General features: G+C 52.1%; 9 protein-coding genes across 9 annotated transcripts; 4 read left to right on the forward strand and 5 right to left on the reverse strand.

Annotated features, from left to right (window-relative positions):
* Positions 1-1,955: 1,955 nt before the first annotated feature.
* Positions 1,956-5,414, forward strand: Z520_08218 (uncharacterized protein; the record flags this gene model as incomplete). Its single annotated transcript, XM_016778715.1, has 4 exons — positions 1,956-2,156; positions 2,209-2,253; positions 2,305-5,157; positions 5,220-5,414. 4 exons carry the CDS (start codon positions 1,956-1,958, stop codon positions 5,412-5,414), a joined length of 3,294 nt encoding a protein of 1,097 aa, XP_016630086.1.
* A 382-nt stretch (positions 5,415-5,796) lies between these two features.
* Positions 5,797-6,930, reverse strand: Z520_08219 (uncharacterized protein; the record flags this gene model as incomplete). Its single annotated transcript, XM_016778716.1, has 1 exon — positions 5,797-6,930. The coding sequence occupies one exon, from the start codon at positions 6,928-6,930 to the stop codon at positions 5,797-5,799; it is 1,134 nt and encodes a 377-aa protein (XP_016630087.1).
* Positions 6,931-7,523: 593 nt separating this feature from the next.
* On the reverse strand, positions 7,524-9,120 carry Z520_08220 (uncharacterized protein; the record flags this gene model as incomplete). The annotated part of the gene is made up of 8 exons (XM_016778717.1): positions 7,524-7,785; positions 7,857-7,976; positions 8,047-8,216; positions 8,282-8,352; positions 8,422-8,807; positions 8,862-8,877; positions 8,930-8,999; positions 9,070-9,120. The coding sequence occupies 8 exons, from the start codon at positions 9,118-9,120 to the stop codon at positions 7,524-7,526; spliced, it is 1,146 nt and encodes a 381-aa protein (XP_016630088.1).
* Positions 9,121-10,709: 1,589 nt separating this feature from the next.
* On the forward strand, positions 10,710-11,783 carry Z520_08221 (uncharacterized protein; the record flags this gene model as incomplete). Its single annotated transcript, XM_016778718.1, has 3 exons — positions 10,710-11,044; positions 11,122-11,177; positions 11,242-11,783. 3 exons carry the CDS (start codon positions 10,710-10,712, stop codon positions 11,781-11,783), a joined length of 933 nt encoding a protein of 310 aa, XP_016630089.1.
* A 233-nt stretch (positions 11,784-12,016) lies between these two features.
* Positions 12,017-14,603, reverse strand: Z520_08222 (uncharacterized protein; the record flags this gene model as incomplete). Its single annotated transcript, XM_016778719.1, has 3 exons — positions 12,017-12,834; positions 12,886-13,775; positions 13,831-14,603. 3 exons carry the CDS (start codon positions 14,601-14,603, stop codon positions 12,017-12,019), a joined length of 2,481 nt encoding a protein of 826 aa, XP_016630090.1.
* A 1,717-nt stretch (positions 14,604-16,320) lies between these two features.
* On the reverse strand, positions 16,321-17,297 carry Z520_08223 (uncharacterized protein; the record flags this gene model as incomplete). Its single annotated transcript, XM_016778720.1, has 3 exons — positions 16,321-16,864; positions 16,922-17,011; positions 17,065-17,297. The coding sequence occupies 3 exons, from the start codon at positions 17,295-17,297 to the stop codon at positions 16,321-16,323; spliced, it is 867 nt and encodes a 288-aa protein (XP_016630091.1).
* A 973-nt stretch (positions 17,298-18,270) lies between these two features.
* Z520_08224 (uncharacterized protein) lies at positions 18,271-19,740 on the reverse strand (the record flags this gene model as incomplete). Its single annotated transcript, XM_016778721.1, has 1 exon — positions 18,271-19,740. One exon carries the CDS (start codon positions 19,738-19,740, stop codon positions 18,271-18,273), a length of 1,470 nt encoding a protein of 489 aa, XP_016630092.1.
* A 945-nt stretch (positions 19,741-20,685) lies between these two features.
* On the forward strand, positions 20,686-23,127 carry Z520_08225 (uncharacterized protein; the record flags this gene model as incomplete). Its single annotated transcript, XM_016778722.1, has 16 exons — positions 20,686-20,757; positions 20,819-20,928; positions 20,983-21,014; positions 21,069-21,097; positions 21,158-21,165; positions 21,218-21,294; positions 21,360-21,416; positions 21,490-21,727; positions 21,777-21,877; positions 21,933-21,967; positions 22,027-22,103; positions 22,159-22,194; positions 22,251-22,383; positions 22,560-22,675; positions 22,739-22,792; positions 22,845-23,127. 16 exons carry the CDS (start codon positions 20,686-20,688, stop codon positions 23,125-23,127), a joined length of 1,458 nt encoding a protein of 485 aa, XP_016630093.1.
* A 922-nt stretch (positions 23,128-24,049) lies between these two features.
* On the forward strand, positions 24,050-25,623 carry Z520_08226 (uncharacterized protein; the record flags this gene model as incomplete). The annotated part of the gene is made up of 2 exons (XM_016778723.1): positions 24,050-24,158; positions 24,296-25,623. 2 exons carry the CDS (start codon positions 24,050-24,052, stop codon positions 25,621-25,623), a joined length of 1,437 nt encoding a protein of 478 aa, XP_016630094.1.
* Between the last annotated feature and the right edge of the window lie 911 nt (positions 25,624-26,534).

A 26,534-nucleotide genomic window follows, 5' to 3' on the forward strand; every position in this document is an offset into this window, starting at 1 on the left:
AGCCATCGTGACCTGTAAATGGTACAACAGGAAACGACTCGCCCACTACAAATTAACTTTCACAATGCTAGACCTCCCAACCACGGTGATGGCTTAGATAAAGATGCTGGACCAGGAGCCGCAATTATTTTCGTAAATGGCAATCTGGCCAGAAATAGCACAGAGAGGCTTGCTTGCGGAACCATTATCTACGTCAAAGACAAACCTCAAAACAGTCGCATATGTGACCCGGTGATGCTGGTGCTGCGTGGGAGCACCTACAGGCAATCTTCCTTGACATGTCTGTCCTTCTGCGCACACCCGGGCACACCCTGCCCTCGCTCTACAAGACTCATCGGCTTCTGCAACGGCAGTGCACCGGCCTCGCATAGACACGACGCCGTCACTGCAACAAACCCCTGCCAGCACAATCATCAGAGATGGAGGGCTGGATTTAAGGCCTGTCGAGGTTGAATTATACATCAACGACTTCCGCATCGTCGTTCAAGGCGGTGGTCGCTCATGCGAACAGGGTGAGAAAGATATAGAAAGCCTATCTCCCAACGAGGCGACACCAACTCCGTCACCCCCAAAGAGCAAGACCAACGACCCGGCCAAAGCACCCAAGCAGCAAAATCCCGTGAGAAAGAACAGAACATATTGGTGAAAAGAGGGCCTCACGGCCGACTCACGCCAGAGATTGCGCATATATTAGCCATCCCTACCCTCGATGATTGTTCCAATCAACTCGATGGATGGTATAAGTCCAGAGTCCTGTCGATTACGGGGCATCTGCATTTTCGCGCGGGAGTGACTTTGTGCTGGACCTGATACCCTGTGGGTGGCTCTTTGATTCCTGGGCGGACAGGATCTTTCTTTTCAAACGCCAACTGTGTTCTAAGTATCATTGGCGATATGTTCCTGATCCGATATCCTTGGGCGGGCTGAGCGACATTTCGTGGTTTCCCTTTAGGCTTCAGAATAACCACGCTTCTGTGTACGATTGGGATATCTCTTGTGTCTCCTCCTTTTGCCTTCCAGCGATGCAAATACCTTCTGCCTGGCAGTCGAACAGATGTCTGACTTCATTCTGGTTGCCGTGGTGGGCATACACCTGGGACCAAGGTGCCGTGGTGATGCTCTTGTAACCAAGTTTCAAGGTCAGACGAGCAGATGATCGAGGGATCGGGAAGGATCCGGTGCCTGACAGGCTTCAGGAGAGGGTGGAGCGGGCAGAGGTGACCATGGGAGTCCTTGAATGGCCATGATCAGCTTTCCTTCTGAACGACGGTTCCAAGGTTCAAGCTCACTAGCCATAGTCGAGAAGTTCGATTGTTCGAGAGATCGCCAAACTAGCGATTCGTCGACGTTGATGGTCGTGAACGCTAGTGAGTTGCATACGTATGCGCTTTTGGGGGCTTGGAAGTGGCAGACGAGCAGAGAAACCCTGCCCTGCCATGCCTTCGCCCTGACTCCGACTGAGCCCTGAGATAGCGCTGAAGGTAACGAGGTCCTCCGTACTGCCCCTCTTTGGTACCTGCTACTAGTGAGAAAAACTATGGCATCATAATCAGGACGCAGCTGGCGCATTCCTCTTCGCACCCTCCACCTCGTAATTAATACTTCAACAACTCCTCTCGAAAAGGACCACCGACGTGACCTGGCCCAACACAACCTGCGCCATACAGAAGCAACACTTGCAAACATTCCAAACTGGTTTCACTTCTTACCCAGGCACCCATCGGATCCTTAGTCTCAACAGGAGTCTGTGCGCTTCTATCGAGACCCAACCCCTGGGTGCGATTCCTCCAACTTGAGTCCCGCCCCGAACCCCTCAATCCTTCTCTTTCAGCTTCAATCCATCCGTTTCAGCCTCAATCCCTCTCGCCGATAGCCTAACTCCTACGCATGGTCAAACCGGCGTCGGCACCACCAACACCATCCGACGATTTCTACCTCCTTCAAAGACACCAAACATGGTGCACATATCCCTTCCAAGAGGCCTCAGCCAACTTGGAGGAATAAAACACAAGGACAAAGATCAGGGTGCCGGCGGTGCTGCTCCTGGTGGAAATGGCAGCAGACGGCCCAGTCCTCCGGGACTTGGGAGTAATAACAACAGCACTGTTGCCCTGGTCGATCAGAAACCACTCATCCTCAAAGTTTATGTTATAAAGGTACCTGTCCTCTATCGGAATAGATGTTGGCAGTCACTCACCGTCTTTGCAGGCGAGAAATCTGGCACCCAAGGATCGATCTGGCACCTCTGACCCTGTACGTATCTGCCCCCTGCCTTTCAAGCCAGACTCTCTTTAACAATCTTAGTATCTTGTGGTCACCCTCGGCAACGCAAAGCAGTCTACCCCCTCAATCGCAAGAACTCTCAATCCGGAATGGAAGATATGCTTCGATATGCCTCTAACAGGCGTTCCCCTACTTGAATGCATGTGCTGGGACAAAGACCGCTTTGGCAAAGATTACATGGGCGAGTTTGATATCCCGATTGAAGATATTTTCACCAATGGGCAGATCCAGACCCAGCCCAAATGGTACAGGCTGAACTCGCGGAGACCAGCAAGCAAGAAACAGAGCAACGTCTCCGGAGAAGTGTACATGCAATTCTCTCTCGTCGACTCCGCGAACCCGTCTGCTAGTCCGGATGAGATTCGCAAAAAGTTTCAAGCCTATCTTGGAGCCGAAGAAGAGGACGATGAATTGTCCCGGATCTCCTCCAATGCTGATGAATTGGCGGGAGACGAAGACTTCGACGAGCTTGGCGAGGATCAGGAGGAATCCGTCACCGAAACCGAATCTCCGCAGAAACCAGAAACTGCTGACAAGAGAGCCAAGAAGAGAAGACTCGCCCGTCTCCGTCGCCGATCGATTGCGGCAAGAGCATACAACTTCCTTTCAGAAGACAGCGATGTCAATGGCATTATTTTCCTGGAGATTGTCAAGATCATCGATCTACCACCTGAACGAAACATGACCCGAACCTCTTTCGATATGGACCCCTTCGTGGTGACTGCGTTGGGTCGTAAGATCTTACGAACAAAAGTGGTTCGGCACAACCTGAACCCGGTGTACAATGAGAAAATGGTCTTTCAGATCAAGCGCAATGAGGTCGGCTACTCCTTCACGTTCAGTGTGATCGATCGGGACAGCTTGTCTGGCAACGACTTTGTGGCTTCGACATCATTCCCCCTCCAGAAAATGATCCAATCTGCTCCCAAGGAGGATCCAGGTACTGGCCTCTATGACCTTCCTGAGCCACCAGAGTATTCGCCGGCAATGCAGCAGAAGGGTAGATTCCGCATACCCTTGTCACGCACCACGTCGGCCAATAGTCTATCAAAGCTATCAAGACCCGGGTTGAAGAAAGACGACTCTCAGATATCACTGTCCAGCACGAACAACAGCACAAGCAGTGACGACATCAGTCGTCCTCCACCGCCAACCAGTATACCTTCTGACGGCAACGGAAATAATCTGAAGGTGCCCACAGGCACTGACCCCCAACCAGCTCAGCCGATAGAAGATCCGACCATGATACCGTATGTGATTCCATTGGAACTCAAAAACAAGGATCGATGGGAAGACAAGCATAGCCCTGAGCTCCACATCCGAGGAAGGTATCTTCCTTACAATGCGCTGAGGCAACAGTTCTGGAGAGCTATGTTGAAGCAGTATGACGTGGATGACAGCAAGCGGATCAGTAAAATTGAATTCACCACCATGCTTGATACGCTGGGGTCAACTCTGAAAGAATCGACCATTGACGGCTTCTTCAAGAGATTCGCTGCCGAGAACGAAGATGTTGGAGAGGTGGATTTGACCTTCGACCAAGCAGTGATGTGTCTCGAGGAACAGCTGCAAAAGAGTGGCGAAAAGAAGTCCCAGATCGAGAAGATCAAGAGCGCCGAAATATTCTCTTCGACACACAAGGATGATATCCCCCAAAAGGCTCCCAACAACGATGAAGTACCGAGCATTACACAAGAAGCAACCGGGGCTGCGGGTGAGGAAGGAAAACTGCTCGGAAATGACCTTGCTGACGAAGGGGACGAAGAGCACGTCATCGAGATCCGGGAGTGTCCAATATGCCACCAGCCGAAACTGAACAAGCGCACCGAAGCCGACATCATAACCCACATTGCCACTTGTGCCAGCTCGGATTGGAGGCAGGTCAACAACTTGGTGATGGGTGGCTTCGTGACCCAAAGCCAAGCCCAGCGGAAGTGGTACTCTAAGGTCATCACCAAGATCAGCTACGGAGGCTACAAGCTGGGCGCTAACAGCGCGAATATTCTGGTACAGGACCGGATCACGGGGCAGATCAACGAAGAACGAATGTCTGTGTACGTTCGTATTGGCATCCGCTTGCTCTATAAGGGCTTGGGCGCTGGTGAAATGGAAAAGAAACGAATCAAAAAGATGCTCCGCTCATTATCAATTAAACAGGGCAAGAAGTTCGATGACCCAGCCTCGGTGGCGCAAATCCCTGGATTCATTGCGTTTCACCAGCTCGACATGTCTGAAGTTCTACTACCAACTTCCGAGTTCAAGAATTTCAATGAATTCTTCTATCGCGCGTTGAAACCCAACGCTCGGCCGTGCAGTGCACCGGACCGACCTGAAATCATCGTCTCCCCAGCAGATTGTCGCTCCGTTGTGTTCAATACGATTGATGAAGCGACACGAATCTGGGTCAAAGGCCGAGACTACTCGCTCGAGAAGTTATTTGGCGAGGCGTACCCGCTAGAAGCGAAACGATACAAGGGCGGGAGCATGGGTATTTTCAGACTTGCTCCTCAAGATTATCACCGTTTCCACGTCCCGGTCGACGGTACCTTGGGAACCCCAAAGGCCATTGAAGGCGAGTACTATACGGTCAATCCCATGGCTATTCGATCAGCATTGGATGTCTATGGGGAGAACATCAGAGTTTTGGTACCCATCGACACTGTAGCGCATGGCAGGGTCATGTATGTCTGCATCGGTGCAATGATGGTTGGGTCAACGATTATTACTCGCAAACCCGGAGAGCGAGTCAAACGAGCCGAAGAGCTTGGTTATTTCAAGTTTGGCGGCAGCACCATACTCTTGTTTTTCGAACCGGGGAAAATGGTATACGACAAAGACCTGGTCGATAACAGCCTTGGAGCGCTGGAGACATTGGTAAGTTTATATTGCCGAAATTGCCACCTACGTGTGACGGCCACTGACACTCTACTACTCAGCTCCGTGCCGGTACGTCCATTGGACATTCGCCAGATGCCGAGCCACACAAGCCGGATATGAAAAAGGATGAGAGCAGCATTACAACGGAGGATAGGCAGGAAGCCAGGCGGCGAATTGCGGGCAGCATAGCGCCTGACATGGACAACTATGGTATAATCCCTCCAGACACAGAGTCAGGCGATGCAATGAGCTAGCTCCCTACATCCCGCCAATGTCTCATAAAAAGATCATGAATGACGAGATATATGTATGATCAATCAGGATAAAGCAACGGAATCGAGGATGACCTGTCGAGTTGGACCATATGCATATGCTCTGGCGGGCAAAAGAAACAAGGATTCTTCTAAACATCCGGTTTGGAAACCGTGAAACACTGGCAAGGCCTTCAACAATCGTTGCTTTGGTCCCAATATATCGTGCTTCCTCCACTATATGACGAAGCAATGAAACCACAACGTGCTACACCGTCCGCGAGTTCCGGGTTAAAGACGTTGATTCGGCCGTTCTTCCCATTGCACAGATTGTTAGGGGGACCCTATATTCACCAGTCCATGAGTTCCGGACTTTTCTAATTTTCTACTCACGCGGCCCCAGGATGTTTTCGACGTTTTCCCTCATGACCTTGTCCGCTTTGTCCCCTGGAAAGAAATGCATCAAAGCACCATCCAGCGCTGCCTTTGCTGCAACAAGGGCGTTGCCAGGGGTGAACGGATAGTCCGTCCCATACAGGATCCGTTGAGCATCTGGCATGACCACAAGCAACATCTTCAAATGGTCCGGAAAAGGCGTGCCGGAAAGATCAAAGTAGCACTGGCGTGCCAGGATGTCTTTGACCTCCTGTTCTGAAACCGCGATGACACCAGCGTCTTGGCCCGTAGCCGCAGCCGCTTGCACCATGAACGATGATACGGCTGCGAACCGCGCGATCAAGGGCGGGAGCACCGCGCCAGCATGGGGGATTATGATTCGGACCTCTGGGTGCCGCTGGATTGTGCCGCTGAGGATCAAAGATGCCACTGCCCTTGTGGTGTCGAAGGGGAATTCCAACATCGGATTTGGCAAGATAGGCAGTGGGTGGTATGAAGAGAGTGCTCTTCTCGTATTTGGCGAACTAGTCGGTACGGACGCGGTTTGCGGTTCTCCAGAACCACGGTGATCTGCAGAAGCGGAGGATGGGCACAAATGGCAACTGGTTGGATGGACGAAGACCAGCGCCTTGCGTTGATTCAGCTTTTCCCATATCGGCGCCAGAGACTTGTCTCCGGGGTAGACGCCGGCAGCATTGGACAGAATGACGAATCCCACGCACATCTTGCTACCTTGACCAAGACCCATTTGCTCTTTGTTCCGATCAAGCACATAATCAATCTCATCCAGCGCCCCTTGCATGTTCGGCAACGGCAGACTCGCGAAGAACCTGAACTTGTCCGGATACTCCCTACATACCGCCGCCAAGTCGTCATTGGCCTCGCGCGTGATCTTCCTATTCGCCTCATCATCTCCGTCGGCCAAGTAAGTACCCGGCGAAGTTATACTCAGTATGGACATGGTGATGCCCATCTTCTCCATGAAGGAGAGGTGCGAGGACGGCTCCCAGGCTGGGATGTACGGCATGCCGTCCGGGTGCGAGTGGCCGTGCGCGATGAGGTGGGCGCGGTAGCGTGGAGGGATTGCGTGCGCGTGCACGTCTATTTTTCCTGTTCCTCCCATTTTGAGTAGGGGGGTTCTAATTGTTTGCAAGTTGCGTACAGTATGCCGGCTGCGGACTGGGTTTTGGGAAAGAAACGTAGTGTTGGAGGCCTTGTTGGTACAAGACAGGGGTAATCACCAGGTAATTCGTACTCTACCCTGTATCTTCTGGGGCGTCTCAACGAGCGCTATATATAAATATATAAAACCCCGTATCGCTTGTCGTGCGGTCATGATGAAGCACGCCCGAGACAAAGTCAAGTGAGCTTATATTACTGCGAGTATGAAAGTGCCGGCGAGCGTGCTCGGCTTTTAGGACGCCTCGTCGTATCCCACCCTCGCAACGCGCGCCATTTCTAGAGATCTCGGGCATCCCTAGAGATCTCGGGCACCCGCAGAGTGGTGCATGGATTCGAGCTTGAGGCCCGAGGGGGAAGTGGGAAGAATGCGGGACGGGTTGGTCCCGCATTGCAATAATAATGTTTTATTTATTGTTATTACGTGGCCGGCCTTGCCGTTTATGGCGACAAGGCTGAGTCTCCTCCGGTCGGCCGCCGGTGGCCCTTGGTGTCCCGCAAAAGTAGGGACATCGCTCTATCAGATTAGAAGTGTATTTACACCCGCTCAACGGTGACAGGTTCATGTTTCTCCAGACTCTTCAATATCGCCTCAACCACCATAACTGCCCTCAACCCATCTTCGCCGGAGCAGTTTGGTTCGACCTCACCACGCACGGCGGCGATGAAATGTTTGAGTTGGCGGGCCAGGGGTGGAGTGTCGTCGTTGTCGATCTGACTTTTGAGGGTGTTGTCTCTTGTCAACGGGAAAGACCAATTCTGCTCTTGGTGTGGACGATCGTCTTGATGGAATCGTGTCCTTGAGATGAGACATGTGTTTAGCAGTCGAAGGCGACTTGCAAGTTTCGGAGCCAAGAGGACAAAACATACAATGAAGGAATCCCTACTGATCCTTTCGTGCCAAGGATCGTGAGGCAGGTCTCGTTGGCGGCCGGGATGTGAGGATTCTCTCCGGTCGCGGATTCCCAAGAGTGTGGCGAGATCGCGGTGCTGGCGGATGAACCCAGAGGTTAGCTGCCAGGTTCTGCTTCAGGGCCTTGGAGTAAGGGAGTTTCCCTACTCGGAGAACAAAAAAGATCCCACTGCGCCGCTGGCAAATTTCAGAGTAGCAAGGACTGTTTCATCTACCGGGTGAGGCCTTTCTTTGACGCCTTCTACGGCGTAGACTTCAACAATATTGCCTAGTAGATATTGAAGGATGTCGATTTCGTGGATTGCATTGTTCAAGACCTATTCCGCCAGCAATAAGATCAGTATTTGTTAGCAACCCGATCCACAGAATAGAGACTTCGTACAACGCCTCCAGAACCTAGTTGTCGCCGCCAATGGTTGGCAAAATATTCCGGTGGCTTGCGCATTGCCCACACTGTTCGTTGATCAGTGAGAATATCTCTGAGAAGGTTGGCTGTGGACTTTTGGAAATATGGGAATGTACCTCCATTGATAGCAACAATCCTTCCAAGGCGTCCTTCATCAATGGCCTGTTTGACAGCAATGGTATAAGGGTTGTGTCTTCGGTGATGACCGACCATGACCACAGCCTTCCCGGAAGGGGCCTCACTGCGGGCCTTCAAGAGTTCGCGTCCCTCGGCACCCGTCGCAGTGAATGGCTTTTCCACCAATACTGCCAGGCCTGCTACCACGAGCTTTGTGGCCAAAGGTGCGTGTGTATTGTTTGGTGTGGCCAGGATGACTGCATCTGCCAAGATCTCTCCAGCTCTCAATGAAGCCAAAAAGTCGGCCACATTCCGAAAGCACGGACGCTGGTGTTGATTTGCAAGCTCGAGGCCGAGCACGTCGGGGTCTCTATGGTAGACAGGGCTATAAGCCGGAGAGCTGATCGTTGACTGGGAGTTGCAGCAGGAGTGAGCTTACATGATTGCAACAAGCTCTGCTCCAGGTCTGTCAACTCTATCCACAACTCAGATTGTTTGCTGACGTACCGGCTTCCGGCTCATCGACGACATGTTGCAAATGTCTCTTCCCTATCAAGCCACTTGCTCCTGCGACGACCTTTGTCTGGTCAGGGACACAAATGGTATACGAGCTACCGCTAGTCTCTTATCTGACGAAGTAAACTCACAATTTTGACCGGTGGCTTCCTTGGAGTTTCATATCGAACATCTGACTCCATGACGGGAAATGCCATGCTCTTATTTCCTCCCTAGAAGTAGAGAATGGAAGTCAAGGTGGTGTTAAAAGACGTCGCGTCTCGGAGAAATGAAGGCGGTAAAAGACTTATCCGACAATAGGCTCTGCTTGGGATCATCCCCGAAAAGAAAATGTGTAGAGCGGCGGAAGGAAGCCGCCAATAGGTCAACACCTTCCGACACTTTTTCAACGTCCAATGCCGCAGCATATATGCATCTGCCCCTCCATCTGGCATCCAAGGCACCCGCAAGCTCCAAACTTTCTTGCTTGTCTAAAGCAAAGCGATCATTTACTCGGCATATCTTGTCAAATTCAGCCTTGCTCATCGACGATAAACATTGCCAGACAGAGTTCGACACCTCAATCGATCAGGTGCACGGAGCTAGTGCTCAAGGCAAAGAGTCTCGCTATCAGAATCAATAAGGCTAAGAAGTAGTAACATCACTTGAAGGGCGATATTCCACGGGTACAAAGGTGACGCCGCCCTATACTCACCCGTCGTGCTGGCCAGTGTAAAGGTTCTAGTGCCTTAGCGCGGGCTAGGTGCATTCGACTCCTTTATACTCACCTTAGGTGGAGACCAGTACGAATGCCTATGATACGCTTTCCTAATTTCGAGTCTTAGAGGACTTTTCTGCGGATCTGTCTCAATGAAATGTGAACCCGATTGAAAAGTGGCGTCGTGAACTCAACGCTTCTGAGTAGGACGAGCTCGTCTGGGCTTTACTTAGATGGCGAGATACCAAACTACCGTGATCTTGAGATGTATGGCGTATACAGAGACACATCTCTCGCGTGATGGATGAAAGGGTAGTCGGTATATCGAGAAAGAACATACCCCTCGCTGCGTTCAGCCGCTCTTCAATGCTCCTAGGACTATACCTGACTGCTACCTTGCGCCCTTTTCAGAAATCGCTGTTGAGCTGTGGGTGGTCTTCCTTTATTCCTTTTCTATCAGACATTGGCTAGTGTCACACAACGCGCCTCCCAGGGGACACATGTCATGTCTTGAGAATTCTGCCTTCTTGTAACCTGACGAGACAACGGAGTGGCTATGTAGGTTATCTAGGCGTTAGCCATTGTTGTCGATGAAATAACCGATGCTGTTCGGCATTCAACTTTATCAGGAATCCATTCCTACCGTACCAATGATGTGTGCAACACGTAGTTATCCCAGGGGGTCAGCGTCGAGGCCGATGATGCCGTCCATTCTATCCGTTCACGAGAGTTCGGCGGTCCCGCGGTAACGCCCGTCGGTGGCTAGCTGGGCTTGACTACCCATCAAGCCGAAGGTAGGCCGTTGGGTTGAAGCCGCCTCTACCCGAGCAAGGGGGGCAGTTGTCATGCTGCCAGGACTGTGTAAGCATGCAGACCTGTCTGTCAGCGTCTCGTAAAAGATCGTGCGTTGCATAATAAGAAAACTTGACCAAGCTATGATTCGAATGAATGCTCTGCTCTGGAGACTACAAGCAGCCCACCAAAGACCTCGCCAAGTCCCGTCTACCCCTTTCTGTGTGGGTGAACCAACAAATCCGAACCAGACGACCGTGTCGTGTGCGATTCTCAACGAAGATGAACGAGATCCGAGGAGCTCGTCCCTCATTACAGGCCTCGAGGCTGAGAAGCTTGATGCTCCAGGCGGCGCGGGATGAGAATCAAATTGTACCTATGGCCTGTAGCTATGATGCCCTTAGCTCGAAACTGACCCAGGCTGCTGGGTTTCCCGTGGTGTTTTTGTCCGGCTTTGTCGTCGCCGCGTCGCTCGGGCTCCCGGACACAGGGTACGTCGCGTTCGGCGAGATGACGCAAAAGCTCTCTGAGGTGATGCGGCAAGTCGACGTTCCGATCCTCGTCGACGGCGACACGGGATATGGAGGGCCGATGAACGTGAAAAGGACGGTACAAGGGTATGTGGACCTTGCCTCGCCTCTTTTTTGGGGGATGGGGGCACAAAATTGGCCCAGCTGAATCACACCTACTCCAGGTTTGCACTTGCCGGAGCGGCCGGAGTCATGATCGAGGACCAGACTTGGCCAAAACGTAGGATTTCCTCCCCGCACCATTCCAGGGGAAAAAAGAGCAGACGCTAACATGAACAATCTAGGCTGCGGACACTCCCAAGGCAAGACAGTTGTTCCAGAAGTCGAGGCGTATGCGCGGATACAAGCGGCCGTGGACGCGCGAAATGAGGGTCTCGACATTTGGATCCTAGGAAGAACCGACAGCTTGATCCTCGGCTATGACGAAGCGGTCAAAAGAGCCAGGCGATTCATCGAGATTGGCGTGGATGCCATATTCGTCGAGGCAGTGCCGGACCGGTCCATGATGAGGCAGCTGGTGCAGGACCTCCAGTTCCCGTGCATGGCCAACATCATACCGGGGGGATGCACCGAGGTCGTCTCCACCAAGGACCTTGCCGCCATGGGATACGCGTGCGTGGTGTATCCGTTTGCGCTGGTTGCGGCCGAAATCAAGGCGGTTCGACAGGCACTGCAAGATCTAAAGGTCTCGTTCGAGTCGGGAAACCCTCCAGATACTCTCGAAGCGAAAGAGGTCTTCGAAGCCGTGGGGTTCCCTCAGTATTATGCCGAAGAAGGCCGATACCAATATAACAGCATGCCGAATGGGCCAAAGGCTACCCGTTAAGATAGATGATTCAATATTTAGACAATCGTCTCTCCGAGAGTTCAGTCTCCTTGTGTTATGTCATCATCCCACTGATTGAGTCGGCTACTGGCGTACAGCAAGGAAATAAATCACAGACAGCTCCGGGTCAAGGGAGATAGCATTCGAAAAGAGGTTGGCTTAATTGGCTTTATGAGCTGAAGTGGGATAACGTACACATGGACGCTTGGGACTTTCACACAAAGTTCTGCCCATCAAGGAAATAGCTCTCCATATTGATTCTCCATGGGCAGATTCCACAAGAAATCAAGAGAGTCGAGCTCCAGACCCGAAGAGATGAAATTGCCCGAAGAACTGAACGGTGCGATACTTTTGTCAAATGGTCGGGCCCACCAGTCCGCGCATCCAGGCGATGTCTTGTCGAGATTTTCGGTGGCCTTTGACGCTGGACCGACCTGGTCCTGGCTGGCATTGAAGGTCGAGAGCTCCGAACTGACCCCAGTCGCGCTCATTTCGTGGTAACTCGGCCGGCTGTCGTCGGGGTGGTTTTGGTGATGTGCACTATTGTTGATGTTATTGCTGTTATGGCGCACCACCATGAATGAATCTCTAAACTTGGCCACTCGCTTCTCGATCAGGGTGGCAAACCTCGAGGAGAAATCCATGTCATCGATGGGAGACGACCTTAAGGCCACAATACAGTCATCCAAAACGTCCAGGGATGCCTGGATTTCAATGCTCCCCGAACCGATGCTGATGGCTTTGAGGAGGAAAATGGCGGCCGAGATAAAACAGAGTGACTGTCGGACCGGCATGTATCGAAGGTTGCCAGACAAGGCCATTTTGGTGGCTGTTTTGAGAATCTCACTGGCACCGTTGACAACTTCTTGCAAGAACACGTAGTCGGAGCTCGAGAAGCATGTTGACGTGATGTTCGTCTGTAGAGGGTCCGTGCCGCTCATCCCGCAAGCCAAAGCTCTTTCCACAATGGCCTGCATCGACAGGGCGTGGGTATAGACTCGCAAATTTTGGAATTCAATCAGTAGAAGGTCTCGTAGGGATTGAGGCAGACCTGGGAAAAGAAGCAGTTAGTCCCGCTACCGAGATCAATGGATCGACCTACTATTTGAGTATGTCGCAAACTTCGCTTGCCAGCGTGTCAGAGACGGCCCAAAATGGTCCAACAGAATGGCATAATGCCCGGTCAAGAGTTGTTTCTGGGTCGACGCAGGTGACTCGAAAAACAAAACTGAGGCTGTCTTGATCAGGCGGACAAGCTCTAGCCAGCAGTCCATAAAAAAGTCCCAGTCCTTGGCCAGAGGATTGTCCCTGGGAATAGCAGAGGTGCCTTGGGTAGGAAAGATGGAATTCTCGGGGAGATGAGATGGACAACTGAGCCGAACGGAGAGGTTGGTCAAGTAAACGTAAAGCAACTTGGTTGTTCGTATGGACCTGGCCTGGACCTTGGGATCCAATGTTTCAGCCACGGGGCCGTCAGAAAAGAGTCCCGATTTACAGGCTAGGTTGGTTGCAATACCAAGCAGCATCCACGAAAAATGGTCGGACTGTTTGGAGGGTTCGAGTATGTCTTCTCGCCAGCGGATCAGATGGGAATCCGAACGCGTGGTGTCATAGGGCTGGTCGGGTTGCTGGCTTGGACACAAATCGCCGCCTATTTCGTCTTCGGAAGGAAAATCGGCGTATCGAGGATGCCAATCGGTAATTAAAAGACAGCTGTCGATGATGCTGAGGACTGACGTTCTTTTAGCCGAGTAGGTGCCGCGCCCCAGAACGACCTGCTCAATGAAACCTCTGCAGCACTGCCACAATCTCTGATGGATCATGTAACTGCGCACGACACCTCCAGCACCGGGTAAGACAAAGAAGCGAGACGAGATCATAAGGATAGTGGTACACAGCATAGGCTCTTCCGTGATCAGTCTTTGATGAGTCGAGTGATTTTTGTACTCCGACATGAGCACCGGGCTCATTGGAGAGAGGTACTCAAAAAAGCTGGAGTGCATATCAGGACATAATATACCGGAGCGCAGATGGGGCAAACACATACAGATCGGCAAGCGTGACGGCTTCTTGTGCGAGGAGCCAACGTTGCCGGACGAGGCTATATCGGCTCCAGGCCTCTAGAGTCTTGTCCTCAACCTTTGAAAGCCGAGATACCCCAGGCGCCAGGGGTTGACGGATGACGTCCAGATCCAAGTCGCCATGGGCGGATGGGATGGCTTGTTCTGTCAAGTGAGCCTGCAGATTGGAGCAGTCGGTACTTGCGCTGCTTATATTGCTTGCCATATCTTCAAGTCCGATGGCTGAGTCGGCTGGAAACGGCGTGGCCAATACATCATCGGATTTGGGTACGATCATGATTTTGGACATAGCGCGCTCCATCAAAGACGGCCGAGGGCCAGCGGATTGGTGGCTAACGTTGCTGCTGAAGCCTTTGTCTCTGGTCGTCGAGGGCTGCGCATGAGCCATATCTTCAGTCAGGCCCACAGGTGCCGGTGTATTGTTGACCGTCATTTCGGGCTCGTGACTACTTTCCACCCATCGAGGAGGCTGACGCTGTCGACCCGTCTTGTAATCGCTCTTAAAGACGCATTCTCGATGCTCGCGGCGGCATTTGGCGCAGGGAGGTTCCGCGTCGAGATCACATTTTACTTTGCGGGAACGACAACGCAAACATGCCACGTAGCTTCGTTTATATGGGACACCCTTTGGCCTTTCGTTCTTTGTCGCCGGTTTCTGGCTCTGGAGTTTCTGACCCCCAGTCACACTGGAGCCGCAGCCTGGTGATCTTGCAGAGGACGTTGAAGGGGTGACGGCCATGGGATGATAGGTCGTTTTAGCTGGGATGATAGAAGTCTTGCTCTAGCTACACATCGCAGTGTTTGCATCTTCTCCTCGATCTATACAAGATATTTGCCTCGAATCCAGGAGAGCCCCGAAACCGGAACACCTTGCACTGCTACCCCGCAAAGTGTGCGCCTGTATCGGCTCTGTGGTGAAGGCATGCGGATATTGACAGCGTCCAACCAATTTCAGCTCGCGGACGCACGGTCCTTGATTTTCCCGTACGGCCGTGGACACCAAGAGCCTGTCAAACGCTCCATTAGTGCTAGTATACGTCCAAAATCTGGGATATTATCCACACAACAGAGATTGGGAGCAGGGCAAGTTTTACAAGCCCTGATGCGGCGTTGAGGTATCCCTCTTCCACTGTTTTCGTGCTGTCGTAGCTGCTCCGACTTTCACTGCTTGGTTACTAAAATTGCCAGAGGCGGTGATGGATAGTTGAGTCACAGGCAAGGACCGAGTTGCTGGATCTCCCGTTGGCGGAAAACTGACATTTGGTGAGGGCAAATCTATCGTGTACCTTGACCTTCATGGTGCATTGTCACACTTGGGTTTGCAGAGAAGTATTCCCAGAGCTCGGAAATTAAAGGCTCGTCGTGAATTAGGACAGGTATACCTCGTACTTGAAACCATCGCGCCCAGATCACTTTTGTAGCATACACATCATGATCTAAATACCCTGAGCGGAAGAAAGCAATTCAAAGAATACGCAGCCTCCGACCTGGCGACCTCGAAAGTGATGCTGTTCCTCGCCGGCAAGTAGGTTATATAGAGTAACGCCCTTGCATCACATCATGATCAAGAGCTTTTGCGAGTCGAGGGTGAAAGCCTCGCGAAAGCCAGGTCGAGTATCCGCTGACTTGGGTCGATTTCTTCCAGGCAGTGATGTGCGGACTATGGTCTCCGAATTCTTCAGGACGATAGTCCTGACTAATCATAGACTACACTATTTGATTGGTAAATACGAGGTTCCTCCGTACCTATTGGTAGTTGGCTCATTGCCCTGGTGGCCCTAAGAGTTTAATACTCCCAAGGCTATTCGCTACTTACTCTAACCTTACAAGCGAGCATACATTGACTTGTCTGTAAACAGCTAGTCCAAGTTCCATGAGAGGCATAGTGCAAGATTAGCCGCTACTATAGTCGGACTAGGACTAGGACTAGTGGGGCCTATGGTCCGAACATCACTGCCTCTAGGTCAGCCCGTTTTCTCGAAATTACAGAGATATCGCGTCGCGAAGGTTTCCCCAGGTATCGGTAAAGGACGGTCTACAGATGAAGGATCATCCCTCTGAGGAAGCTAGCGTGAAGAATTGTACACGTTGAACTACCTGGAGGCTCGGATCCCACAGGTGGATACCTCCAAAAGTATCTTAGCATCACGTTCTGGTATAGGATGGTCAACTTCTCGGAAGTGACATCTGCTAACATTTTTAGACGTGTGTTCAGCCTTGCTGATGGGCTTGTTCCTGTTCAATGCATTTCCTGACTCTCCATTACTTATACAACACACCTTTACATTACAAGTCTGACATTGTCCGTCGTTTTCCCACTACTGTAGGAGACTTCATCAGCACTCCTGACAGCAAGAATTCCCAAAGCCTTCAATTCCTCAAGGGATCGTAGATGCCGTCCAACGTAGTGTGAACATGTGCGTGACCCTTTCAGTCGATACTCCAACACAACCAGATCATAATGTCTTCTTGTTCATATCCCCCGCACCGCGGATCAAATGACTGAGGTCGCCCACGGGCAGTGTGAGTGGAAAGTCCACCGACAGCAATAGCTGGACCACGAGCAAGTACCAACCAAGGAGACTGGTGACAAAGGTGATGGCCCCGGCGGCAACCACGAGATTGGTGGCGTCGATGCCTTGCGAGGCTTTCCAGAAATAACCAGTCAAGCAGCCGAAGGCCGGAACGAGGGTGGCAAAGATGGAAAGGAAGATGATATTGGTCCTGAGCGAGCAGATCAGATAGACCAGACAGAGAAGACCCATGTAGAGGTGAAAGTAGCCAAAGGTGGCCGTGAAAACAGGATTGGACGACGAGCTGGCCGGGTCGTTGGGTTGATAGGCGATCGAGGCGTTGTAGAAGGGGGTCAAGGTCGCAGCAAATGTGAGCCAGAAGGCGCCAAACGAGGCAAATACGACGCAAGGGAATGTGTTGCCCAAGATCAGTTCAAACACACAACCGATAACCATGAGAAGGCCGCCAAAGAAGTAGTATGCTCCACTGTCCGCGGATATGAGCAAATATGGACCACTGGGCCAAACGTAGACAAAAACTCACACTTCAGCAGCGCCTAATCCTCCCGCGCCCCTCCACCCCATCAGCACGTTGGACAAAGGAGTGACACACAACAAGAAGCCGACGAGGCAGCTGGGAACAGTAGTCAGCAAACAACACACCAAAGGCGTGCTAGATTCGCTCACAGAGGCGTGGGATTCCCGAACGTCGAGCGGATATTGTTTGACACGCGGTTTTTGGGTGTCAAGTAGATCTTCTCAAACAGTTCAGCGCTGATTGAAACGCTACCCGCGGTGCGGATGGTGTTCAGCGCGTGGTCAGGGTCGTGATGGTCGTGATGGAGGTCGTAGATGCCGGACTCGCCGTTGTTCAGCGGCAACTCCCTACTGTTCTTCTCCAAGTCTGCGGATTTAGCCATGATGTGAGGAATCATGCGTGACTGACTGACTGATAAGCCGTCAAGAGAGTTGGGGGACTTGAATCTCGATTCACCGGGGTCGGGTTACAAGGGAAGGGGCCATATATATAGCGACCGAAAAGTACCATCGCTCAGGTTGGGATCATCCTTCAGACCCTTCTCAGACTCAGTCAAATATGGATCATGGCTCTCTGTCAAGCAGAAGACAAACGAGAATCCGAACAGCGCTTCTATTGCTTGTCTTCGGCGAGAAGCAGGTACTGGAGGCTTCACTAATCGAAACACTAGTCCCCACCTGCCCTGTGGTCTTGCCATGTCCAGTCGTAGCAGTGCAATTTCCTTCCATGTTTCGTGCAATCTATGCTATTCACTGCATAGACCTGCGGCTGCAACAGCAAATTTGGAACCAAGTCCATCGCTCAGTGTTCCCACTAGCTGTTTGGCGTCCTGGCCGTCGTTGTCGTCGATCGTTGATGTCGGGCGGACGTTGATCGGGCCGCCCTTTTGACGACGGGCGGATAACCGCGGCCAATTTGCAAATTCGATCCTATTGGAGATTGAAGAGCGTCTCACTTTTGAAGGAGAAGCTACCAACTGGCAAAACTCAGTGAAGTCCTAGATTTGCGGATAAGCGATCTAGGAGCTGCTATGTACAGACCATGGTAACCTGAGTGATGGGCATGTTTGCATTGGACACAAAACATCCCTGAGCTTACCGATGTTACAGGAGGGCCGATGACATCTACCCAGATTGAAGCCGAGCGGGCGAATCTGTCTACTCAACAGGCTAAAGCTCAGCAATTGGTCGACATCTTTTAAAACGCGCTTCTAACGGAGAGTACAGTACACAAAGTAAACGCTGGAGATCTGGTGTCTCTAGCCTCCTATATGGCCTTCTTCTACTAAATCTGCCGTGCGTGATAAATATCTGTACGTTGAGAAGCGGACATTGATTTCAATTCAAATTCGCAATCTAGTCAATAGACATGTTGACAGATTTGATCTGTGTGAACGCGAGCAGCTCGTCCAGACACTCTTCTCTTCCCAACCCCGATTGCTTGTATCCTCCAAATGGCACATTTACATAGTGCAGTGCCACGCGGTTTACCCAGACGTAGCCAACTTCGAACTTCTTGACGGCCCTGTGCGCAGTGGCCAGGTTCTGGGTGAAGACGCAGGCGGTCAAGCCGTAGTCGGTGTCATTGACAACCTTGAAGAGCTCGTCCTCGTCCTTCCACTTGAAGACGCCCATGACAGGGCCAAACACCTCTTCCCTGGCCAACCGCATGTGTGGCTTGAGATCGGCGAAGATGGTCGGCTCGAAGAAAAAGCCAGTCAGATGGGAAGGCTGTTTTCCTCCTGTGACAAGCCGTGCCCCTTCGGCCAGAGCATCCTCACAGAAGCCCTTGACCCGGTCCAGAGCGACGCGCGAAATCACCGGGCCCATGGTGGTCTTGTCGTCTAACGGGTCACCTGGTACGAATTGCTTCCTAACCTCGGTAGCCACTCGGTCTAGGACCTTGTCATGGATGGACTCGTGCAGGAAGACGCGCGACGTCGAGCCGCACGACTGCCCGGCCCAGGCAAAGTTCATACCCTTTGTGATTGCCTCAACTAGCTTGTCGATGTCGGCGTCTGGATAGGCCACGAACGCGTTTTTCCCGCCTAACTCGAAAATCACCGGCTTTAACGTGTCGGCAGCACCCTTGTACACGGCCTTGCCGGTCGGAACGCTACCGATCAGCGTGACCATGTTAACCAACGGGTGCGTCGAGAGCGTGACGCTGGCATCTAACCCACCCGGAAGGAACGACAGAACGCCGGGGGGAAATACACCCTCGAGAATCTCTGCCAGATATAAGGCTGATAACGGCGCCTGCACCGGGGGCTTCATGATAACTGTATTTCCTGCGGCTAGGGGGGCAGCAAACTTCTGGGCCGTAAACATAGCTGGGTGGTTATAGGCTACCAGCCTCACTACCACTCCTAGCGGTTCACGCAACGTATAGTGGAAGGCGTCCGAAGCCTGAGGGATAGTCTCGCCTTTGATCATCGGGATTAGACCGGCAAAATAGTCCAACGCGTTGGCCGCCGTTAAGGCGTCTGGGACCATCATATTCACCGGGTTGCCCGTGTTGGCGGCGTCTAGCATAGCCAGTTCTTTAGCATGCGAGCGGACAATGGAGGCCGCCTTGCGCAACAATTCCGCTCTTGTCGCTGGATGGACGTCTCGCCATGCAGGGAAGGCGGCGTGGGCGGCCTTGATGGCAGCTTCGGCGTCGACGGCTGTGGCCTGAGCCACCCGAGTAATTTTCTCGCCAGTTCCTGGGTTGTAGGTGTCGACGTAGGCGTCTGGTGTCTCTGGCTCATGCCACGCTCCTCCATAATAGAGAGAGAAATGCTTGGGCAGCACCTTGGCGACGTGAGATGGGAGGCCAGCCATGATGATTGCTTCCTCGCCGGCAAGTGTTTGCCGGATGAAGATTTCGAAGGAATAAGAGCTAAAGAACACGCAGATGACTCGATGTATATCTGGTCCGACGGTTGTATGTAAAGTGCTCGTGAGGGGTTAGATGACATGAGCGGAGACTCGAAGGTATCAAGGCTAGATGCTAAGGGTCGCCTTACACAGTACAGTTTCCCTGGTATCCATCACCGATCCTCGGTTAGTAAGTGTGGGGATATAAACGCACGAACGGCAAGCGGCAACCATACGCCGAACCAAAATGTGATTGGCTTCGAGCTCTGGGAGTGGATCGGCGCAAGGTCGGATAGAGGCGGGAAGCCTGGCATGCTACATGGCGAGACGGCTAGTCGACACGATTGTAAGTTAGAGTGTACAAAACGCGGGGAATAGAGGATACCTCCACAATCCTACACAGCTGCAAGCGACGGGGCTCACTGCCTCGCCGCTCAAGCCCGAGGCGGATATCTTCGGCCGTGAATAATGTCATCGTGTCAATCAGTTCCTGTTTTGGAGCCAACAGGTTCTCCTTTCCCCGGATGATACTTGGGAAAGAGATTGACTGTGTCTTGGCAGCCCTCAGATGTCGAACCAGCTGATCGGGCCATCTTGTACAGCCATCCAAACTCACTTGTAACTCGTCCGCTGTCAGACAGTAGACTCGGTTCGTCCATCGCGGGGCCCCGTATACGGCGGGCTGGCTCGATCTGCCCTCCGCTTTCTATGACCTCGGGTCTCTATTGTTGGGGACAACCATGCGATAAAAAGGGCACGACCCTTTTCGTTGAGTCCGTCCCCAGATAATTTGGGTCTGCTGTTGTAGATTTCCTCAGAATCCATCTGAACAATCCAATCCGTGATCGATCTGTATCCTTCTACATCTCCGTCTTCGTCTCCATCGTCGTCTTGGACTTGATCTAAACCATGTCTTTCGTTGCCAGTATCCCCAGTGACGGAGAAGTCTACGATGTCGTCGTGGTCGGCAGTGGATTTGCGGTATACATCCATACGAACACCAGACACTGAAGTTTTATCTGGAGCCTGATCCTATGTACAGGGCACTACCACAACCCTTCGTTTCCTCGAGGAGTGTGAGAGACTCGGGAAGCCCGGAAAGATTGCCGTGGTCGAGGCCGGCAAGGAAGGAGAACGATGTGGTGCCAGCAGGTGATTGATCGACTGCTTTTGGAATTCAGTGGCCGTCTCTTAACAAAAGTGTAGATGGACACAAGCAGTCCTTCGACTCACAGACGGTGACAGCCCATCTTATCAAATTGGGGTCTCAAAGCCCTAACCATCTCCCGCAGATAATGTCTTTGACCCAGATTGGAAACACGTGATGAAGGCAAGTACGGATCTCTGTCCTTCTTGACCTGCCACTAACCCCCTGTCTCAGCGCGTCAGGTAAATGAACCTCTGACTCCAAAGTGGGATTGACGGGACTGAATTCGCACAGCTGCGGGCTTGCGGACCAAGCATACTGCCAGAAATTGGAGAAGGAAGCCCCGATCTCGGTCGAGTACATCAAGGAGCGTAAGTTAGGACATTACAGGAGTTAGTCAATGGACCTTCTGAGCATTGACCTCTGGACCATACAGGCGGCGTCAAACTACACCATCACTACGAAGACAACTTCTTGGTCCAGTTTAGCACCCGTATGTCATCCTTAACCCCCATTGTCTGAGTCAGGATAGATTTCCGGAACTGACGAGCCTCTGTCACGACCAGGACAGCACTTCTGCTATCCCATTGGCGGTGGACATGCCATCATCAACACTCTCTTCGATCACATTCGAAAGTACCGGAATGTCAAGGTTTTGTGGGAGACCACCGCCGAACATCTCCTGCAAACCGAGGAAGGCGAGGTTTGTGGAGTCCGAGTCCGACGGGCTGATGGAAAGCTAGCCAAGGTGTTCGGAAAGAAAGTCATGCTGGCTTGTGGAGGCTTCGAAGGCGGCAAAGACCTGTATGCACTTTCTTCTGGTGTGCCACTGCACACACTCACTCTATTTCAGGATGGCCCAATTTGTTGGCCCGCGTGTCGAGCATCTCCCTGTCATCGCGCCAGGGTTGAAATACAACACTGGATTGGGCCTGAAAATGGGCATGGAAATCGGTGCATACAACTACATCGGTCTGTGGGGTGAATGTGTCCAATTGACTTTGTGCAGGTGCCCAAGTTGCAGGATCCATGAACGGTCTCCACGTGAGCAGTGACACCCTTTACCCAGAGCACTCCCAAACAGCTGACGCAGAAATATACAGTGTGAGATGGTCGACTCTCGTACCAGCAAGCCCGATGCCGTCATCTGGGGCCACAACTTTGGTATCGTGGTCAACAAGTAGGTCCTTCGCTTGGGGAAGCCGGATAACACACGAGGCTGACCCGATCACCAGAGATTGCAAACGATTCTATGACGAGGGCAAAGATTCGTATGTCATCCTTGATACCGTCTGGTGTTCCCGTCCAGCTCGACTGACATTTGTAGACTCTTTGCCACCTTTGAGATGATTGCCCTGGAGGTTTGGAGAGGTATGGCACCAGATATCTACCTACGGGTAGCCGCGAGCGGCCAAGTTTCTGACAATTTGAAATTTAGACCAAGATCAAGAGGCCTACTTGTATGTTCTTCGTAAACTGCTCATTTCTTTTTGTATCCGTTAGCTAATCCGATCCAGTATCACCGACAAACCCATCATGGACCGTTTTCGACCAGGCTGGGTCAGTTCAACCACCTCCCATCGTCAACAGTCCGACTCAAAAGGTAGCTCGACTAACCGTATCTTTGTCTGTCTAGGTGTTCGACACCACCGATATGGAACCCGAATCGAGCGATACCATTGAAGGACTCGCTCAAAAACTTGGAATCGACCCAAAGGCACTCAAGAAGACGGTGGACGAGTACAACGCGGCGTGAGTTGCGCTATCAATCATAGTGACTGATCCATGTACCTGATTCGTACGCCTCAACAACAGAACTAACGATGCCCCACTGGATCTGCTCAAGCTCGACGGAAAGTCCACGCAAGGGTAATGTCTCTGTGCTGCGGCATCTAGACTGGCACCACTGACGCGGAACTAGCTTGACCCCTGAAAAGTCCAACTGGGCTGCTCCCATCAAAGTAGCCCCCTTCTACGGATATCCACTGAAGACCAATGTCACCTTCACCTTCGGCGGACTCAAGACTGACCTCGACAGCCGTGTCATCTCCACCAATGGAGCCCCGATTCCCAACCTGTATTGCACAGGAGAACTCTCTGGAGTCTGTAAGTGCTTGGACAAACAAACCCAAGCCTATCGATGGGTCATTGCTGATTATGTCCTTCCTCTGCAGTCTACAACGAATATCCTGGAGCTGTGGTAAGTATGCTGTCATCTCGTCATTATCTTTGTCGACCAGCACATTAGACCCTTGGGTTTGTCTTTTGGCTAACAGAACCGTTTGAAACAACAGTCCGTCTTGAGGTCGCTTACCTTTGGCCGTCTCGCGGGCCAAAAATTTGCCCAGGATCTCTAGGTGGCCACCTGGACGAAAGTAAAGGTTCTTGGTTGTTGAATGGGATTAACAATGTCTTGGTTTCCTTGTATGCTCAGGAGGCTGTGAAGGGGCATTCCAATTCAATAGGCTGGTCTCAGTCAACTATAAAAGGCGATCTCTCCATCTTCTCGTCCCTAACGATATTCACCGTAGTCCAGTCTAATCTCCCTCCACGAACCCCCCGGCTAACGCCATTTGAGACTTGTGCTGCTACCTTACCTCTGACCTTTGCAAAAGTGCGTTACACATCATGCTAAGCCTAGATTTAATCCTGACGATGACCATACATGACTCATGAGAATGCACGCAGGGGCTCTGAGATTTGGCGGGATCGTGGATTGACTTTCATCCTCATCTCGGTGGTGCTCTGTTCGAGGTTGCTTTGAGAGGCCCTTGGGACTCCACAAATCTGATGCTAATGGAGGTGGGGTGGGATGGGTATGAGAAGATCTGATCCGGGCATTCATTAGAGGAAAGAGACGAGGCGGTCGCTCCTGAACCTCCTCAGCCTTGCCAAGCAGATGCGCTCGGAAAAGGTTCCTCTACAGTATCGCCGAAGTTATGCCGATGTTAAATAGCAAGATGAATGACACACCATCTGCCTGAAATTCATCTTGAATTCACTCACGACGTGTCTTCATCACTTTCGTTCCTTTCCTTGTCCCAAGTCCGTCTTCTTTTGTCGTTACACTGCATACATCTGTTGTCTTTCACCTCAGTTGTGGCTCCCGCTTGGCTTGACAGGAGCATGGAAGGGAAGAAGGTCGTAGTGGTGGGTGCCGGCCCGGTCGGGTCGTTGGCAGCGCTTTACGCCTCTTCTCGGGGCGCTGTGGTTGAGGTATACGAGCTGCGTGACGGTACTATCATCCCCTGGATCGATTGAACTCACCACCTCCATTTTGCACGGGTGATGTCCTCCAAGTTGGGGAAGCAGGCTCTGCATATGGGCTGATTCATCGACCTCTTGAAACTAATCAATGCTGCCTCTACCTAGACCTCCGCAATCTGGACACGACGCCTCTGAATTTCACCAAATCCATCAATCTTGCCTTGAGCGAGCGCGGAATTAATGCAATACGGTCAACGGGCAATCCTGGTCTGCTTGACAAGATACTGGAGCGCACGATCCCTATGCATGGGCGAATGATCCATATTCGCTCCTCCGGCGGCGCTTTACTTCAACAGTCCCAAGCATATGATGTTCACGGCCGGTTCCAGCGATCCGTAGACCGCGGGGAGCTCAACAAGGTCCTCCTCGATCATCTCGACTCATTGCCGAATGTCAAGTTCTTCTTCCAGCATAAGATGACAGGCGCAGATTTTCGGAAGAAGAAAGCTTGGTTCGAGGTCACGGACAAGAACCGCGCAACTCCGTCGGATCGTCCTCAGGAGATCGAGGTGTCTTTCGATTTCTGCATCGGCGCTGACGGTGCCCATTCTGCCACGAGGCATCATATGATGAAGTTTGCCCGCATGGACTATTACCAAACATATATCGACTGTCTGTGGTGCGAATTCAGCATGCCCGCGACCAAGGAGGGAGGCTTCGCCATGCCTCCGACTTACCTTCATATCTGGCCGGCCGGCAAATTCATGTTTATCGCACTCCCCAATCTCGACCGGAACTTTGTATGCACACTGTTCGGCCCGGTTGATCTATTCACCAAACTCGAGAATGGGACGGATGAAGAGCTGGTCTCGACTTTTGACAAGTATTTCCCGGGAGTGACCACCTTTATCCCACCTACCGAGCTCGTGGCCCAGTTCAAGCGCAATCCACACCTGCCGCTGATCAACATCAAATGTTCACCGCATCATTTCGGTGATAGTGTCGTCATTCTCGGTGATGCTGCCAATGCAATGGTCCCATTCTACGGTCAGGGTATGAATGCAGGATTGGAGTCGGTGCGTGTGTTGTTCTCCAAGCTTGATGAGACCCCGGACAGAGCAGAGGCCCTTGCCAAATATAGCGCCGAACGAACTGAGGATGCGCATGTTATTGCAGACCTGGCGTTGGCCAATTATATCGAGATGCGATCTTCGGTTACGTCCCCCCTGTACAAGCTGCGCAAGTACATTGAGGAGCGGCTCGACAAGTATGTCCCCAGCTGGGGTTGGGCCACCCAATATGCGCGAATCAGCTTCAGCAACATGAGGTACAGCGAGGTTATCAAGAAATCAAAGAGCCAGAAACGAATACTCACCACCCTTCTGCTTACTGCGACAGGAACAGGCGTGGTTGGCTCCGTGGCAGGTATTTTGTTGTTGTGGACGAGGTTCCGGCATCAGAAGGTGTTTGGCCTTTCATGGTCTGGCAGATAATCTTCTCTGAGGTGCAAATTCTCTCTCTACGGAGGTTCAAAACTTTGCTGGAACTAGACCATGTCAAGAAAATTGAAAGTTTGACCAACACAATCCTGCTTCTCCTCTGCGTGCCTTCAATTTTTTCAATCACAGACACCTTTGCCGAGAGTTATATCTCTTGTCTTGTACCTCGCCACCGAGTACAACGTTTCCCCAACTCAAGATGGCAAGAGTATCTGTAGCCGCTCGGGCCAGTCTCGCTCGTCCCAGGCGACGACAGGTTCAGCGGAATGCATTCACCGGGCCATGAATCATCGGTCGCAGTGAGAAAGTCGCCGTCACACATCGTGCAGGTACTCAGGCTCCGCCGCCATCCTCGTCCTAGCTTTTTCTAGATTCTCTTCGGCGGTCGCGCTCGCCGCAAGCGCCGATTCCAAGCCCAAAACGCGAGGAGCATGCCCAAGCTGACGTTGTCCACCAGGAACGTCTGAGCAATGTGCTCAAACACCTCAACATTCCGCCAGGACCGCCAGTTAAGCTACCTAACGTGGGGACACCCGTGGACGCCAGAGAACCCAACTTCATCCTCGGTGATGACTGGTGGTGAGCTGATACGGGAGCCCGTCGCCTTTGGTCCTCCCATCGTATCACGCCAGACTAGCCAGGAGGTGGCCCCGTTGGTGTACACACACACCACGATCCGCAAATTCTCCCGACAGTGCCCACCCCAGCGCAATAGCGTAACACTAGTACAGCGACATCTGTAAAGCGAAGGAGCAACTTGGCCGCCTTCTCTGCTGGATCTTGCCTCAAGTACATTCCCCCGATCGAAAGGCCATCAATGGCAATAACACCAGCCGGGCCAACACCCTCGACGAAACGACGCTCACTTCACCTTGACCACAACGTTGAGAGCCTTTGATCTCGCT

The sequence above is a fragment of the Fonsecaea multimorphosa genome (assembly GCF_000836435.1).
Source record: "Fonsecaea multimorphosa CBS 102226 unplaced genomic scaffold supercont1.18, whole genome shotgun sequence".
NCBI classification, from domain to species: domain Eukaryota; kingdom Fungi; phylum Ascomycota; class Eurotiomycetes; order Chaetothyriales; family Herpotrichiellaceae; genus Fonsecaea; species Fonsecaea multimorphosa.